The sequence below is a fragment of the Pituophis catenifer genome, unplaced genomic scaffold (genome assembly GCF_029215685.1).
Source record: "Pituophis catenifer annectens isolate HBS135680 unplaced genomic scaffold, rPitCat1.0.hap2 SCAF_2, whole genome shotgun sequence".
NCBI lineage: Eukaryota > Metazoa > Chordata > Lepidosauria > Squamata > Colubridae > Pituophis > Pituophis catenifer.
The window spans coordinates 44,928,162-44,946,327 of record NW_027256882.1 but is presented as its reverse complement, the minus strand read 5'-3'; the positions used below and the strand labels follow the sequence as shown (position 1 = coordinate 44,946,327).

The following is an 18,166-nucleotide window of genomic DNA, read 5'->3' as shown; positions in this document are numbered from 1 at the left end:
AGATTATTTCTTCACATACCACGCCAAACTTTAGAATTTGTTGCCATGAGATGTGGAGACTATGACTAGTGTAGATAGTTTTAAAGTGAGTTGGATAAATTTATAGAGGACAGGTCTATTCAGGGCTATTGGTCTCAATATTCCCTGTTACTACTGGGTTGCAGGCAGCTTGCCTCCAAACAAAAGTTGCAGGACCATAACAGTGTCACAAGGGTCGGTTCTCTCGCCCCTTCTGTTCAACATTTATGTGAAGCCGCTGGGCGAGATCATCCGTGGCTTTGGGGTGGAGTTCCATCAGTACGCTGACAACACTCAGCTGTACATCTCCACCCCAGGTCACCCCAACGATGCCCTTGAAGTGATGTCCCAGTGCCTGGAGGCCGTGCGGGCCTGGATGGGGATAAACAGGCTCCGACTCAACCCTTCCAAGACCGAGTGGCTGTGGCTTCCGGCGTCCCGATATAGCCAGCTGGTGCCATCGCTGGCTATTGGGGGCCAATCATTGGCCCCCACGGAGAGGGCTCGCAACTTAGGCGTCCTCCTGGATGCACGGCTGTCTTTAGAAGAGCATATGACGGCCATGGCCAGGGGGGCTTTCTATCAGGTTCGCCTGATACGCCAGTTGCGTCCCTTTCTGGATCGGGACTCCCTATGCACGGTCACTCAAGCACTCGTCACTTCCCGCCTGGACTACTGCAACACTCTCTACATGGGGCTCCCCTTGGGGTGCACCCGGAGGCTGCAGTTGGTCCAGAATGCGGCCGCACGGGGGATTATGGGAGCGACGGGGCACTCCCACGTGACACCTCTCCTGCGCGAGCTGCACTGGCTTCCTGTGGTCTTCCGGGTGCGCTTCAAGGTGTTGGTGATCACCTTTAAAGCGCTCCATGGCTTAGGGCCGGGGTATTTGCGAGACCGCCTTCTGCTGCCAATAGCCTCCCACCGGCCAGTTCGCTCGCACAGAGAGGGCCTCCTCAGGGTGCCATCGGCCAGACAGTGCCGGCTGGCGACCCCCAGGGGGAGAGCCTTCTCTGTGGCGGCACCAGCCCTCTGGAACGACCTACCCCCTGAGATACGCACAATATCAGACCTCCGGACTTTTCGTCGGGCCCTAAAAAACACACTTATTCCATCTAGCTGGGCTGACTTGATCCCGTCCTCTCAGTTTTAATTGATTCGGTTTTAATTTGGGTTGTTTTAAATTATTTGGGCCAAAATTATTTAATTGTTTTTAAATTGTTTTTTAAATTTTGTATACGATGTTTTATTTTGGCTGTGCACCGCCCTGAGTCCTGTGGGAGAAGGGCGGTATAGAAATAAAAATAAATAAAATAAATAAAAAAAAATAACTTTGGGGGTTAAGTCTTTAGCCCGTTTGCAAGCACTCCAAGAGTGTCTGTTGGCAATCAAAATGTTGCGTAAAGGTTTTTTTCTGCACTGCAGCCTTAAACTGCTTATCTTCCATGTATAAGCTGGAGATGAAGTCAGCTTAAATTACTTTCTGGATTCAGTCTCTTCTGCTTTGGCCATGGAGATGGACTGATGTTTTGGTCAGATCCATTTATTATACTCTCTAGTGTACTCCCTTTTTCCGCCTTTCCTACCCAGACTTGGAAAACAAGTATCAATTGCTTTCCTTTTATGACTGGACTTTTGAAAGCTTAGTTATCCGCCGATAACACTTTTTGTATTAGCCCCTCAGTTGATTTACATCAATGAGGCTGTGAAAGAAAGGAAGATAGTTTTCATATTCTCACGTTGGCTAAGAGGGCAAAATAGCAGAACTGCCAACTTTATTTGGTTTAAGAAAGGCCTATCACTATTCCATTACCAAATTCATTTAAAAAGAAGAGCAGATTTTCACCAGTCCTGTTGAATTTACTTAAAAATTGGAGAGGAAAAGACATTCCTGCCATAATGCACTTTAGCCAATTGGAGCGGGGGAAGGGAGCTACCCACAAATGAAGCACAGGTGAACTGGATAGCATTACTTATACTGGTACAGGTTAGAAAGCAGATCAACCAGAAGATAGATGACTTCCTAGTTAGCTGTAAACCATGATATTGCACATTCCTGCCCTGGGAAAGTGGCCTGTACTGTTCCCCGGGGAAGCTGGGTTTTTTACCTTTCCAATCTTTTCCCCATTTTTGGTAAAAGATCATATATAAGCAGGGTTGAAAATGTGAAATTAGGCCTGAAAACCAGCTGGGTGCCTTTGGGCCAGTCACTCACTCTCTCTGGCCAACTCACCATACAGGGGGTGGTTCTGGGGAAAATGAAGGAATACAGGTAGTCTTCAACTTGCAACCATTCATCTAGTGACTGTTCAAAGGTACAAAGTCCCTGAAAAAAGTAACTTCTATGACTATTGCAATGTGGTCATGTGATCAAAATTTGGAAGCTTGGCAACTGGCATGTATTTATGAGTTACAGTGTCCCAGCCAGGGTCATGTTTTCACCTTTTGCAACCTGACAAAAGTCAATGGGGACAACCAGATTCATTTAAACAATCGTGTTACGAACTTCACGGCAGTGCTAACTTAACAACTGTGGCAAGAAAGAGAGTAAAACGGGGCAAAACTCAACTGTCCCAATAATAAAAAGCAGGATAAAAATCGAATGTTTGCAGTTAGGGGCGTGGTAGTTGGCAAGAATGTAAACTGCGGTCACATGCCAGCACAGATACTATAAGCACAGATTGAGTCTTAAAATTGCTATTCTGACATTTTGTGATGAGCAAACTCTTCAAAAGCAGACTAGAGATTAGGTTTAAGGCCCGTTTTTGATTTTTTTTGCCAGAAGTTTGCTTGAGAAGCAACGCTAACGCCAGAAGCGTTTTGCCCTTACTAAAAATGGTTCCAGATTCAGAGCAATGAAACAGAGGACGCCCTATTCAAAAATGGCTTCCTATGTTACGGGTAATGAGGGAACGAGAGCGACTGTCGAGTTATCGGCGCTAAAATGGCTCTTTCCAAGGCGGATAAAATCTCAGCCTCCAAGGAACGACCGCCTCCCTGTCCGAGTTCGTCTCGCACCGCGGCTCGGGCCACATCTCATTCAATTTGGGCCGGAAAGCCGCAGCAAACTCTCGCTTGGTGTGCGTGGGTAACTTCACGCCGTAGCGTGATGCTCGGGAGGAGAGTTTCTCCGCCGCGCTCGCGCGTGGTTGCCGTGGTAACGCTTCACCGAGCTTTGGCCTAGGATGGCTGCGGCGGCCGGGGCAGCGGTGGCGGCGGCGACGGCCGAGCCGGACGACGGGCCTCTCTTGCCAGGCCCTCCCGTGGGGCGACGGGCCGTCTGCTCCCGACCTTACTTCGTCGTGCTGATGGTGTTCGCGCATCTCTACGTGATCAACGTGCTGGGCTTGCTGCTCTTCGTGCACATCAGCTCCGACGATGGAGGGGAGCCGGAGCCGAGGAAAGAGGCTCCTGGCCCCGTCCAGGATGCGCCCCCCGTCCTGCCCGTTTCTTCAGGCAACTTGGACCCTCAGGCTCTGCCTCGCCTGCAGGGCATTAAGGCAAGCGCTGGGTTTCAGGGGAGGCGACAAAGCGTGGGAGGCGGGGGGGGGGGGGGTCGTGGCTCCTTTTAGCAATAGCACGTTAAACTTACGTTTCCCTAGCTAGGTGGCTCAGTGGCTAAGACAATGAGCTTGTCGATCAGAAAGGTCGGCGGTTCGAATCCCTAGTGCAGGTCTCCTGCGTGAGCAGGGGGTTGGACTAGATGACCTCCAAGGTCCCTTCCAACTCTAGTACTGTTACATACCACTTTACAGCCCTCTCTAAGCGGTTTTACAGAGTCAGCATAATTGCCCCCCCAACAATCTGGATCCTCATTTTACCCACCTCGGAAGGATGGAAGGCTTGAGCCTTGGTGAGATTTGAACTGCCAAATTGCAGTCAGCAGAAGCAGCCTACAGTACTGCACTCTAACCACTGCGCCACCTTTTGTTGGTTTTTGCTTGGAAGTAAAAGTTTTAAAAAGCAGGGAGGAGCCGGTCCCCCACCTCAGACGAGCACTGGCGCCTCTGGTAAGGCATCAACGGCAGCTTTGAGGGCAGGGCTGAGTCCAAGCTTTCCTCCATCAGGTGACCGTGGCCACTTGTCTTTTGAACTCCGCATGCCCTCCATTCCAGCCCATCATGTTCCAGCAGTCTCAAAACTATGGCATTTGAAAGGCGTCGGTTTGGAGAAAGCTTAGTGACTGCTCAAAGCGACATAGGACCATTTTTTCACACTTATGAGGGTTACAGCATCCCCAGGGTCACGTGATTTACCGTCGGTTGCTTGACAACTGACTCACATTTATGACAGTTGCAATGTTCCAGGGTCACGTGATCACCTTTTGCAACCTTCTGACAAGAAAAGTCAACGGGGAAACCAGATTCACTTAACAACCGCCTTACTAATTTAACAACTGCAGTGATTCACTTAACAAATGGGGCAAGAAAAATCATAAAATGGAGCAAAACTCACTGAACAAATTTCTCACATAGCAACATAAATTTGGGGCTCAATTGTGGTCATAAGTTGAGACCTTGACTTAAAACAGTTCATTTAGTGACCATTCAAAGTTACAAAGGCGCTGAAAATTGTGACTTATGATTACTTTTCATACTAGAATAGAATAGAATAGAATAACAGAGTTGGAAGGGACCTTGGAGGTCTTCTAGTCCAACGCCCTGCCCAGGCAGGAAACCCTACACCACTTCAGACAAATGGTTATCCAACATCTTAAAAATTTCTAGCATTGGAGCATTCACAACTTCTTATTCACATGATCAAAATTCAGATGTTTGGCAACTGACTTACGTTTATGAGCTTTGCAGTGTCCTGAGTAACAGTAATATTTTATCATATCCAATGAAAAGAGTTTAAATTTATGCTTATTTTTAGGCATGCCGGTGTTCGTGTAATTAAACATGCTACTGCGCAACTGTATCCTGTCTGGAAAGCTTAAAGTTTTCTGATGCATAGGTGAAAGTTTTTGACCAAATCACAACCATAACTTTTTAATACGTGTGTGACATAATTCTACATATAGTTTTAAATTAGTTAATTCATTACTATCTTTTAAAGGTGGGCCATAAACAGAAGTTGCAACTGGTTCCTAACAAAATCCATGTTATGAGAACTCTCAGCTTGAAACCACTTCTTTTTGGTAAGTAATATATTTTATTTAAAATATATATCTGTACATCCAATTCCAAGTTCTAGGAGCAATCCATTTTTCGGTCTAGCATATTTATGACATATTTATGTCTTGGTAAAACCAGTGCATGGTTATCGTTTGCTTCTCTTGGTCATAGCATCAGCTGTGGTCTTCAAAGTGACTATAGCTGTCAGTCACTTTGTATAACATTGTATAACATCAGATAATCATCATGTATATATTTCCCAGCCTCTTTGTACTGCAGCAACTTCCAGCTTGTGTTTTAAATGTCGCCTGTCAGGTTTTTCCATCAAATCTTGAAGACAGAGACAAAGACTCTGTTTTCTGTAACATTTTAACTTTTTTTACTATATGCGTAAGAGGTTAGGAGCAATCGCCAACCTTCTCTTACATACTGGAATATTGTTATTTTTCATTACTTATTTCCTATCAAGAAAGGAAAGGGGAAAAAATCCACTTTTCTTGAGTTCTGATCCAGTTACACCAATTGTAGATCATTGTTTTATTGAATTCAAACAGTACCTCACGAATGGTTTTAGTAAAAGAACTAGAAGCAATATAATCTAGATGGAGCTGGTGGCAAATATAACTTCTAATAGCCAATAGGAATATACTAAAAGAACCTTTGAAAGCAGTTAGACTATTTTTCTCTTTCTAATGAACACATTTAATTTTGCCATCATTTATGGTAGAATTCATTGATCCTGCTAATACTTTGGAAATTATTGCATCCTTACTGTTAAAGATTCCATAAGAAAAAAGATTAAAAGGAACAGAGAGGCACTGTTTCATCATACTCATTGATAACAGAGGGCTAAGATAATATTATACAGCCAGTTTCAAAGATTCTCCAACATAGCCCCTTGCTTCTTGCAATATAGACTCTGAATCTTTGAGAAACATGCTGTCTAGTTTGCAAGTTGCCATAAGGGCTTGACACATTCCTTTCTTATTTCTCTCATACACAAGATATTTTGAAGAAACTATAATTGGTATGTCTTCCTCCTCAGAGTTCCATAGATAGTTTAATAGAAATTAAACATTGTCTTATGCAACCTTGCATCTAGACTCGCATGCACAGTTAAAAACAGATTAAAGTCTTTTCTTTTTTTTTAAATTCTTCTCCAAAGAGTTCTAAAACAGGATTTCCCTAATTCTGTCTAAGGTTACTTCCTGAAAAGTGTGTTACAAGTTTTTTTAATACCCAAAAGCTGTCATTACTTTACATTGGCATAGAGATGCTATAACATCAATAAATCATAGAATGGAAAGGGTCCATTTAGGTAATCAGCTACTAGTTTTCCCAATTTCAGCTGAGTAATTAAAGTCTCCCATCACTACAATTTTATGCTACCTTGAAAATCTGCACATTTTTTTGAATAAGTAACTGATGGCATTGCCTTTATTTGTTCTTCTACTTATTTTAACATCTCTACATATTGCTAAATTCATTCCTTCAGGTTTATTAAAATGGAAAATATAACGAGGAAATAAGCAGTCTTACTTATTTTAAAATAATTTTTAAAAGCAAGTGCACACGGTTGCCATTGGATTCTAAATGCATATTTATAATTTATGAATTTCAGAAAGGTTTCCTTTTAGGTACAGTATGTGAGTCCGTTCATGTAAAATACAAAATAATATTTGAGCAAAACAAAACTAATTAATGGTAGAACCTTGAGAAGTAGATGATGCCAAGAAAAAAGAGAGTCATTAAGTGGTTCCTACTAAGCAATTTTGGCCCAACATTTGTCATGTTTCCATTACCACAGAACAGTTTGTAGATTTCAGTTCTGATTGAGCAGTTTAGGAATCTGGTAGAGATTCAGTAGTGTGGAAAACCACCCAGTGTCCCAAATTTGCAAATAACTCATGAATATTTATGTATATTTTATATTTCTTAATTGCCCATCTCTCTCAGAGAAGGGCTCTGAGCAGTGTACAATATAATCAATAAAATTATCATTAAAATCAGAATTAATTTAAGATTAACAAGTTTTAAAATTATAAAAGCAACATTATAAAATTACAAAAAGTAAAAAGATGGCATGTAAGCAGGTGGGCCACAGGTTTGACATCCCTGCCTTAGATACCATAGTTCTAGATGTTTTCCTAATGGAAATTATTGGCAATCTTGCTATATAGGTAGGCCTAGACTTAACAAGTGTTGATATGAGGGCTGTCAAATTATCTTGAATGATGCCCACCTGAATATCTTGATTGAATGATTGTGTTGTTTGCCTGCTTAGAGATTAATCATTTTTTAAAACCACTGTTTTCCTCTCTTTGTTTAGGGGAAAAATAATATTTAGAGACATTTGTTTAGCTGGATTAATTGTTAAAGAAGCGTTGGAGTTTGGATTGCTAGGCCTGTGTGAACTAGTTAGCAGAGTTTGGGTATAAACCTAGATGTTTTATTTGCTTACAGGATGTAATTTGCAAAAATTTTATTTTAAATATGAAGCAGAAAATTAATTGTGGATAGTGGTATATATCTTATTTTGGTATGAAATTAATTTCTGTGAGTTTTATCCCTGATCTTTATTGAAAAAATTGCCCTCTCACTGCAGTTCAATGAAAGCTTTTTAAAAACGATTGCTTGTTTTCCTCATTACAAATTTATTTAATCAATAGATGGCAGGGAAGTTAAGGACAATGGTCGTCTAAGAGAAGTGTGTTTTCTTCATTTGTACTCTTCGCTATTTCTATTTCTTATGAAGCAGGTAACAGTTTCTGACCTCTGCTGGCTGAAATGAAAAGCTGAGTCTAAACTTGTATCATAAAACATAGTTTATGGTTTAGTGTGATCTGTTTTCCTGATTTGTTCACAGATATTTAGGCAAAGTACCTTTTTTTAGGATTGGAAACTTTGGGAGATGTACCAAAATAATTCTTTGCCTCATAACTATGGAACATTTAGACCCAACTATTTCTTGCCTTCATCAATCATCTTAAACATCAATATTGGTATTTGAGCAGTTTTAGATTTTTTTTATTTCAAAAGTTTTACAGTTACATTTTCACCCCATTTTTCCCCCCCACCACCCACCCCAAACATCCCAACCTCCCTAACCCTCCCTAACCCTCCCCTCCCCCCAGACTTCCACACAATATACTCATATCAGGTAGAAAACCCCCCTTAGTATAAAACTTGTATAAAACTTGAACCCCTCCCTCCCCCTTATAATTTTTCTTTTTATCTTCATTACATTAAAATATTTGTAATACATTATTTTCAAATAAAAGCTATTTGATACTTCCTAGTTTGATATTTGTTCTGAACATATTCTATCCACTTTTTCCATTCCCATTCATAAGTCTCTTGTGAACAATCTTTTAAGTATGCTGAAATCTTCGCCATCTCTGCAAAACTGGCCATCTTCAAAGTCCATTCCTCAATAGTGGGCAAAGCTTCGTTTTTCCAATATTTACCTATCAACAATCTTGCTGCTGTTATCATATACAATATCAATTTTGTTTCACCCAATGTAAAACCCTTAACTATACCCAATAAGAACAATTGTGGAGAGAATTGAATTTTTTTCTTCAAAACATTCTGCATGACCCACCAAATTTTTATCCAAAAAGCCTTAACTTTCCTACAGGTCCACCAAACATGATAATATGTAGCATCCAAGCATTCACATCTCCAACATTTTGGCTGAACATTAGGGTACATACATGATAACTTTTTGGGGTCTAAGTGCCATCTATAAAACATTTTGTAGAAATTTTCCCTCAAATTCTGCGACTGTGTAAATTTAACGTTCTGAACCCAAATTTTTTCCCATGTTTCCAACATCACTGGTTCTTCAAAATTTTGAGCCCACTTAATCATACAATCTTTAACTAATTCAGTTTCTGAATCCCTTTCTAACAAAACATTATAAAGCCTTTTAATATGCATTGGGCCTTTCTCTTTTATGTGTCTAACCAATTCTTCCTCATGCAACATAATACCAGTTTTTTGATCCTCTTTCCATCTCAATTGCAATTGATTATATTGTAGCCAGGTTAAATTAATCCCTTCAGCCAACAGTGTCTGTAGTGTCTTCAGCTGCCATCTGCCCGCATCTGTAAAAAGAACCTCTTTATATAAAAACCCCCCGAGTGACATTATATTTGTATTCCACAAAGTATGACCAAGATCCAGCCATAGCGGTATTTTATAATCCCATTTGAGTCGGTGCTTCTTCCAAACTCTCATCAAAGAGTCTCTAAGTATATGGCTTTTAAATACTTTATCGACTTTATCATCATAAAATAAGTAGGCATGCCATCCAAATTCAAGATCAAAACTTTCTACATTCAATATTCCAGTCTTTTTCCTTCCAAACCAATCACTTGTTAAAGTCAAAGCTGCTGCATCATAATATAACTATAGGTTTGGTAATTTAAGACCTCCCCTTTCTGGGACATCTTGTATAATTTTCAATTTCACTCTTGGCTTTTTCTCGTTCCAGACAAACTTATTCACTCCAGCTTGCCACACTTTCACTTGTTTATCACTTTTAAGCACCGGAATCATTTGAAACAAAAAAAGAAATCTTGGCAAAATGTTCATCTTAACTGCTGCTATTCTTCCAAGTAGAGACAGTTGCAGTTTTTTCCAAGTCTCTAAATCTTTCTGCACCTCTCGCCACAACACCTCATAATTATTTTGAAACAATTTCGTATTTGATTCTGCAACCTGGACTCCTAGATATTTTACCCTTGGTACAACCTCAAAACCTGCCCTCCTTTCAAGCTCGTGTTTACGATCTTGTGTTATATTTTTAACTATCATCTTAGTCTTTTTGTGATTCAGTCTAAAACCTGAGACTTTACCATAGTCTTGTATAATGTCCTTCATCAGGATTATTGATTCCATTGGCTGTGTTAGGGTAACAACTAGATCGTCTGCAAATGCCTTTATTCTGTAATCATCTTGCCTTATCGTTATACCTTTCAAGATATTAGAGTCCGGTATTGTATTTAACAAGACTTCTAGTGTTAAGATAAATAAAAGTGGGGACAGCGGACATCCCTGTCTTGTTCCTTTTTCAATTTTAAACTCTGTTGTCAAGCTTCCATTAATAATAATCTGTGCCTTTTGCTCTTGATAAATTGCTGAAATCGCCTGTACAAATTGATCCTCTCACTGCAGTTCAATGAAAGCTTTTTAAAAACGATTGCTTGTTTTCCTCATTACAAATTTATTTAATCAATAGATGGCAGGGAAGTTAAGGACAATGGTCGTCTAAGAGAAGTGTGTTTTCTTCATTTGTACTCTTCGCTATTTCTATTTCTTATGAAGCAGGTAACAGTTTCTGACCTCTGCTGGCTGAAATGAAAAGCTGAGTCTAAACTTGTATCATAAAACATAGTTTATGGTTTAGTGTGATCTGTTTTCCTGATTTGTTCACAGATATTTAGGCAAAGTACCTTTTTTTAGGATTGGAAACTTTGGGAGATGTACCAAAATAGTTCTTTGCCTCATAACTATGGAACATTTAGACCCAACTATTTCTTGCCTTCATAAATCATCTTAAACATCAATATTGGTATTTGAGCAGTTTTAGATTTTTGAATGTTTTGTCTTTGGATGGGAAAATCATTTTCTTCTGCCTTTCTTCTTCCATGTTAGAAATCCCAGATTTCCTGAGTGAAGATGAATGTAAATTAATTATACATTTGGCTCAGCTGAAAGGCCTACAGAAAAGCCAGATTTTGCCCACAGAAGATTACGAAGAAGCTATGGAAATGATAGATATCAGCCAGATGGATATCTTTAATCTGCTAGATCACAACCAGGATGGACAGCTGCAACTTAAGGAGGTATTCAGAATGGAATGATGGGCTATTAACTGAGAAATATCAACCTCATTCAAGTATAAGCCTGAATCAAGTTCTATAAGAAAAGGACTGAGAGAGCCCTGGGCTGGCACATACCCTTGCCTACTGTTATAACGAGAATATTAAATATATTTATAGGAGTTTGTAATTACATTTGAACTTGGATAAACTGCACTTTGTTTAACTATTTGTTTTGACAAGCTGACTTCAATATATGATACATTCTTCCTTTTATTTGGATAAAGTAAACCAATCTTTTCTTAGTCTGAATGTAATGAGAAACTCTGATTAATTAAAAATGGAGGCATAATTTCCAGTTTTGCTTTTGTGGCTATGCCAACAAGACAAAAAATGGGAGATGGGGAAGTATATGATCCTGGGGCTTGCTTCTGTAATGGAAAACAGTGAGTTAGTATTGTATCTGAATGAAGTCATACTGTGTGAATATTGAGCATTTTGAAGTACGAGGCCTTAAATATCTTTAATTGTGTTTTAACATCCTGGTACAAAATCTGCATGTCATGTCATTGACAAATATATAAGGACAAACCTCCAAATGAAACAAATAAGTAGAGGAAATTTTGTTCCTGTCTAAAAAAATTGAGGCCCTTTGAATATGCTGGGATTCAGCACAACTAGAAATATGGGTGCTTCATAGGTGCTTCATAGCATTTACCAATTAATTTTTGAATTAATGGATTCTGCTAATGTTTCTTGATTATATACATAACTCATCTTTAACAGTAAGGTCGTGTCTGTGCACTATGTTCCAATTGCAGGTGCTGACACATACCCGCCTAGGAAATGGTAGGTGGATGACACCTGAGAGCATCCGGGAGATGTATGCTGCAGTCAAAGCAGACCCAGATGGCAATGGTAAAGACAGAATGGATGCTGCTTTTTAATGTACTGTGTAGCATTGTTTCCTTCCCTCTTATTCTGTCATGTTAGATTGGAACAAATATAAAGATAGTCATATCACAGTTTAGTATCAAGTTTAGAATCAAATCAGGAGTTAACAAAAACAGGCAAAGTTGTAACAATTAACAAGTATTTCAGTAAATATGAAGCAACTTATATTTAATTTTATGGCCAATCAGATAATCACCAACTTTATTTTTTAAACCAAATGATACCTCTGGCTGTAGGTACTGATAGCTGTTTTAAAGCCAGAGAATTCTTCTCTGTGATACTTTAACTTCAAGTTTTGGATTTTTACTTGCATTCTCTTTTTTTAATTTCTGCTCTCCCACCCCCCACAGCTTTTTGTTTGCTAAGACCGTTCCTTTTATTAATTTTATTTAGATAAACATTCCTACTATTTAATAGCCTTTCCCCTCCATCTATGTTGGAGCTGTCCAGTTAAAGTAAAACTCATTGAGATCACCAGAGGATGGTTGGTTCCTGTAGTTCTGATGTGGCATACCTCCTGACAGCATGTTTACACTGATCAGTGTCTGGCCTGACATGGGCATGTATGTTTTTTTCCTTCATTTTATTCAGGTGTTCTGAGTTTGGAAGAATTTAAACAATTGAACATTCGAGACTTCCACAAATACATGGGTAGCCAAAAAGTGAAAATGAGCGATCTGGTGCGGAACAGCCAACATACATGGCTGTACCAAGGTGAGGGGGCACATCAGGTCATGCGCTCCATACGGCAAAGGTAAATTTATCTCACTCAGCAATTTTTACCAATTAGCCTTGCTGTTGGTTTGCTGATCAGTTTGGCCAACATGTATAAACCAGTACACTTAATGCAGCTACTTTCATTAGATGCCTAATGTGTTATTGTAAGCACTATAAATCTAAATGGCATTTTGTTGGTTAGTGATATATAAAATGTGAGAAATTGTACTTGCTGAAAACCTGAGGTAACAGCATAGAGCAGGGGTATCAAATTCAAGGCCCGTGGGGTGCTTAGATCTGGCCTGCGGGCCCCGCCCTGGAAATAGCGAGGGCCCAGCCCGCGAGGCTTCTATCAGCAAAAACGGAGCTCAGGAGGGCCTCATGCGCCCCCCTGAGCTCCATTTTTGCTGACAGAGGGTTGCAGGAGGCTGTCGCAGCCGGAAACAGAGCTCGCAAGGACCGTGCACGGTCCTCCTGAGCTCTGTTTTCACTGGCAGAGGGTTGCAAGAGACCATCACAGCCAAAAACGGAGCTTGGGAGCCCGTTTTCGCTGGCAGAGCGCTTGGGCTACCACAGGTGCCGCCAACATGAGTGACATTGAGCTGGCCACACCTACCCTGGCTACGCACCCCACCCCCCAGGTCAAACACAACCCTGATGCGGCCCTCAATGAAATCAAGTTTGACACCCCTGGCATAGAGGATACAATTTCAAAAGGACAGTTTTTAATGAAATCTGGTCACTATGTTTATAAACAGAGTTTTCCTAATAGATTTTGCTACTTAAAATGCCTTTCTGGATAACCATGTTGAATATTGTTACATAGGATGTGTATATTTCTCTTGATTTTATAGATATTCAGTGAAATACACACACATACATCTTCCTGTGTTTTGATAATCGTTTTTCTTTTACATTTCCTTTATCTGTGTTTTGAATATTTGAGTTAAAAAAAATGAAAGCTTTGAAAAGAAAGAGTGGCCCATACTTATTCAAGGTGAAACAGAGAAAGCCACTGATTAGCATTTACAGCTCCTTTGTTTCAGATGATTTTGATATTTTCATTTAAATCTAATATCTTTACATTACACCACGTGTCTCAAACTCAGATGAATATTAGACCACATAAAATGTGGAAAATGGTGTGACGCATTTATGCATATTCAAAAATGCAACAAATATTAAATGTTAATGTTAATAAAATGCATGACTAAATTAATACAAAACTTACAATAATTTATAATAATATAAAATACTTGGCTTTACTGAAAATTAATAAAAGCAAAAACATGTTTTCTATTATAAATCAGTATTATCATTGATCAAATTCATATAGCTGCTCATCTCATATGTATTATATTTGTGGCTGTAATCTCCAACCTATCGTTTGCCCCTGTCACACTGTTTTGTTGTTCTGTGCAGATCCTGTCACCAACTAGCATGATGACAAATGGTGATATCACCAGTAGTAATCCTTCTGCATCTGCTCAGGGCCATCACATAAAGTACAGTGTCCTTCAACAAGATAAGACAATGAGGAAGGACAGGCTCCAGCATTGCCTTAAATTTTTATCGCAGGCCACATAAAATAAGTCAGCAGAGGCATGCAGTTTACAAGCCAACATTTAAAACTCCTGGTTTATAATTTGCTCTTTTGTAGATGCATGTAAAAAATGTTTAAAAACAAATTTATGTTGACTTGTAGTAACACTCGCTGACTCCCATCCTCCTTAGATTCCTGATTCTCCCCACCAGCATCATAAGCAAAAACTGCAACAAAATCTTAAAATGCCAAGCTAGAAAGACCTATATATGTTCAGAATTATTTGCTCTTACTTAGAAATAGCAATTGTGAGGTGAATTAGAATCACTTTGCTATAGCTCTACTGCAGATCCTCTTTGTTTCAGACTATTTGTCTTAATCCTCTTACAGAATGGCTGGATGTTGTTAAACAAGTTTATGGAAAAGATTTTAGCCAGTGTGTTTAGAATTGCAACATGCATCACCCATTGTGTTATTTTCCCCCCACGATTCTTTCTGAATAGTTTTAAATGCTTCCTTATTTCTTCGTGAGTTTCTATGTTCCATTTGTGTTTTAAGATTACTCTTTTTTTTTTTTTTTGTATGGGAATGGATGCAGGTGATCAAGGCCAGCATTGTGGACTGAGTGTTTTTTTTTTAAAAAAACAATTCTGCCTCCACCAGTATGACACTTTTCAAGTAATTATTAAAAAGCCCTTTACAAATGATCTAAGTAATCTTGATGGTCTGATACTGGCTGAGGAATCTCAGTGGCTTGATGGGAATGTTTATGGGAAGCTGTTCACCCTTTCTTTCCATCAGCATGCCTCTCTGCTTGTCTGCCTTCAGGGTAATTAACTTAACCCATCTGCCGCCAGAGATTGTGGAGCACAGCGAACCGATGCAGGTAGTCCGCTATGACCAGGGAGGACATTACCATGCTCATATGGATAGTGGACCAGTGTTTCCTGAAACTGCCTGTAGTCACACCAAACTGATTGCCAACGAAAGTGCTCCTTTTGAGACATCTTGCCGGTAAGCCTAGAAACTGAAGACAGAATGGGTTTCCTGGTTATCTTGTAACAGTGGTTATCTGTTGCTTGTAGGATAGCAAGTATTGTTCTCTTTTTTACAGCTATGTGACAGTACTGTTCTACCTAAATAATGTGACGGGAGGAGGTGAAACCACTTTTCCTATTGCAGATAACAGGACTTATGAAGAGTTGGTAGGTTTGTCTTTCCTGTGCAGTATGTACTGGCTGTGTCTATAAAATGTTAATTATTCATTTGGCTTATACCTCATATTTCTACTCAAGTTCTCAAAGAAAAAAATAACAGTAAAATTCAACATGCAGAATAAAAAAACCAAAACAGTTGCTGATATTAATTTACCTTCAAGCCATTTTCTTTTCTGTGCTAGATACAGAAAAGCCTCTTCTGTAAAACATAGAAGTCAGACAGATTGGTAATGGGAAAAGCGCTCCCTAGATAATCAAGTTCTAAGCACTTTAGTGCTTTAAAAGTGAATGCCATAGCTATAAATGACACTTTATCATTGCACATCTTTTGGTATAAAAATAGCAGATCAACTGCAGTATTTTATAGCCAATGCAACTGGCAGATGCTTTTTCAGAGTAACCCTTTGTAGAGAATATTGTGAAAGATAAGATAGCTCAAAGTTGCCAAGTCAGTTGGCTATGGAACAATAGCAGTTGGACCACTGCCGTAATTGTATAGATCCACTTCTCATCATAGCCATCAGTTGAGGATGAGGAATTAAATGTTTAAGATTCATATTACTTCCCAGATTAAAAAACGTTTTTCAGCCTCCTATTGCTTCTTCAGGCAAGAAGGAACATTTTACTCATAAATCTTGTCCCAGAACAATTTACAACTGTCTAAAATCACACAAAAAAAAATTATAGAGCTCTAAACTAACCTTAATTTGCAATTCCAGTAGATACCAGGAATTCTCCACTGGATAGTGGAGGTGTTTACTCTGAATAACCATGCAAAATAGGATAGTGGATGTCAGCTATTTAAATTTTATTTGCGAGTTTTCTGCAACAATAGGCTTAGCATACATTACTTGTAATAAGAAAAAAAAGCTGCTGGCCAATAAATTAGGAATTTTTATTTAGTTAAAAAGTTTTAATTGTTAATTAAACACTGGATTTAGTTAAAATATAGTGAGATGTTTATTGCTGGTTTCATAGATATACGTGGAGCTGTTTTAATGGGAGATCTCTATATAAGGTGGAATGAATAGTGGTAATTGAAGAGATCCTTTTATACATTCCCTAATGAACACCCTTTCTTCAGTCTCTAATCCAGAATGACATTGATCTACGTGATACTCGAAAGCACTGTGATAAGGGAAATCTACGTGTAAAACCTCTGCAAGGCACTGCTGTTTTCTGGTATAATTATCTTTCCGATGGGGAAGGTAAGTTTCTTCCTTAGGCAACCAGATAACAATCTTTCTATTTTTATTTATTTTATTTATTTATTAGATTTTTATCCCACCCATCTCCCCTACAAGGTGACACCGAGTGGATTTTATTTACCCTCGGTTGGCTATTTTGGAAAGCTTAGAGCTGCAGAAAAGTTTGAGCTGCATTTGTGTGAAGCTGATCCCTAGAATCGTGTTTCTTTTCAGGCTGGGTTGGTGATGTTGATGAATACTCCTTACACGGAGGCTGTTTGGTCACTGAAGGAACCAAGTGGATTGCCAACAATTGGATTAATGTTGATCCCAATAAGAGGCGACAGCTCCAGTTCCAGGAGGAAATGGCTCGATACATCAACAGTGAAAATGAGGACCAAAGTGCATGGACTGTGGACAAATCCTACAGCAATGTGCATGTAGAGCTGTAATGTTTGGAGATGCCTCTTGGTTGACTTGAAAGCACCTTTTTTGCACTAGCCATTTTCAGCTCTTCTATTCTCTCACATTTCCCAATTATTATGTTTCTTCAGAGATTGTGGGGTTGCCTATCTAGGTAGATTGGGGAAAGCAGAAGCAGGGCACCTAATAATGCAGTCTGAGGGGGGAAAGGATTATTTGGCGAGAAGAGATAGTAGCTGAGGGCATATTTTGATTTAATGGATGGCTTTGCTTAAGGAGATTTTGAGTCTGTCCGTGAATCTCCCCTATGACATATGCAAATCTACCTTCAAGGTTCCTTATCATCCTGACTTGTTCTGCTGGATGCAGTTTTCCTTTAGCTGGCTTTGTAACTATAATCTTGTAATCTGCCCTTCTTTCCATCTGTCCAGTTTCTTGGTCTTTTCAGGCAACTGATACGGCTTACATTAAGGCCAGTAAAACCCACATCAACAAAAGGATTGCTGCATATTCTAGGTTGCTCTGTAGAGAGTGGAAACGGCCACTCTCAGCCTGTATGGGAACAGATCAGTAAAGTGGCATAGAGGTTAAGATGTTGGATGAAGACGAAGGAAACTCACGGTTCAGGTTCACCCTCTGCCTTGGAAGCCGATTGGGTGATTTTGGATGAATTTCTCTCAGCCCAGCCTCCCTCTATGAGTGGCTATTGTGGGGATAAAATGAAGAGAGATCTGACTTGGGCTTTTGTGCAAGTGGGTGTGTGTGTGTGGGGGGGGAATAATTCTAACCAGTACCATATGACAGGGCAAAGTATGTTTTCAGAAGTAAGCAAACTCCCAAGCGAAGGTATATACGATTGCAGGCTTAAATCCAGAGTTATGCAAAGGGGTCTTGGGCATGTTTCTGTTAAAAGAACATGCAGGAACTAAAAGTACTCGAGGCCTTCCATGGGACGGTTGTATGCTCATCATGGAAATTTTTCTCAGGGTTGGACATAGTTCTGAATTACTATTCGGAAATATTTATACCAATAATTATCAGGGAAGTAATGGAACAGTTAATATGTGCAATTGGAACGTGTGTTGTATGTGCTGCAGTTGTTATTTCAGCCATTTTACTTGTGTGCTTGAGAAGTTGTTTACCTACGGGAAACCTTTTTTTC

At 39.6% G+C, this 18,166-nt stretch overlaps 1 protein-coding gene across 1 annotated transcript; it reads left to right on the top strand.

Moving 5' to 3' along the window:
- The first annotated feature begins 3,203 nt into the window (after positions 1–3,203).
- P4HTM (prolyl 4-hydroxylase, transmembrane) lies at positions 3,204–17,121 on the top strand. The gene is made up of 9 exons (XM_070936808.1): positions 3,204–3,518; positions 5,077–5,158; positions 10,797–10,987; positions 11,785–11,881; positions 12,509–12,671; positions 15,006–15,191; positions 15,292–15,382; positions 16,479–16,602; positions 16,816–17,121. The coding sequence occupies exons 1-9, from the start codon at positions 3,204–3,206 to the stop codon at positions 17,031–17,033; spliced, it is 1,467 nt and encodes a 488-aa protein (XP_070792909.1). The 3' UTR covers positions 17,034–17,121.
- Positions 17,122–18,166: the final 1,045 nt, after the last annotated feature.

Bases quoted from the DNA above. Each gene is read 5' to 3' on its own strand.
- P4HTM (XM_070936808.1), top strand. From the start codon at position 3,204: ATGGCTGCGGCGGCCGGGGCAGCGGTGGCGGCGGCGACGGCCGAGCCG. The intron at 3,519-5,076 runs GCAAGCGCTGGG...TATCTTTTAAAG, and splicing joins CTCGCCTGCAGGGCATTAAG to GTGGGCCATAAACAGAAGTT. The intron at 15,192-15,291 runs GTAAGCCTAGAA...TCTTTTTTACAG, and splicing joins CCTTTTGAGACATCTTGCCG to CTATGTGACAGTACTGTTCT.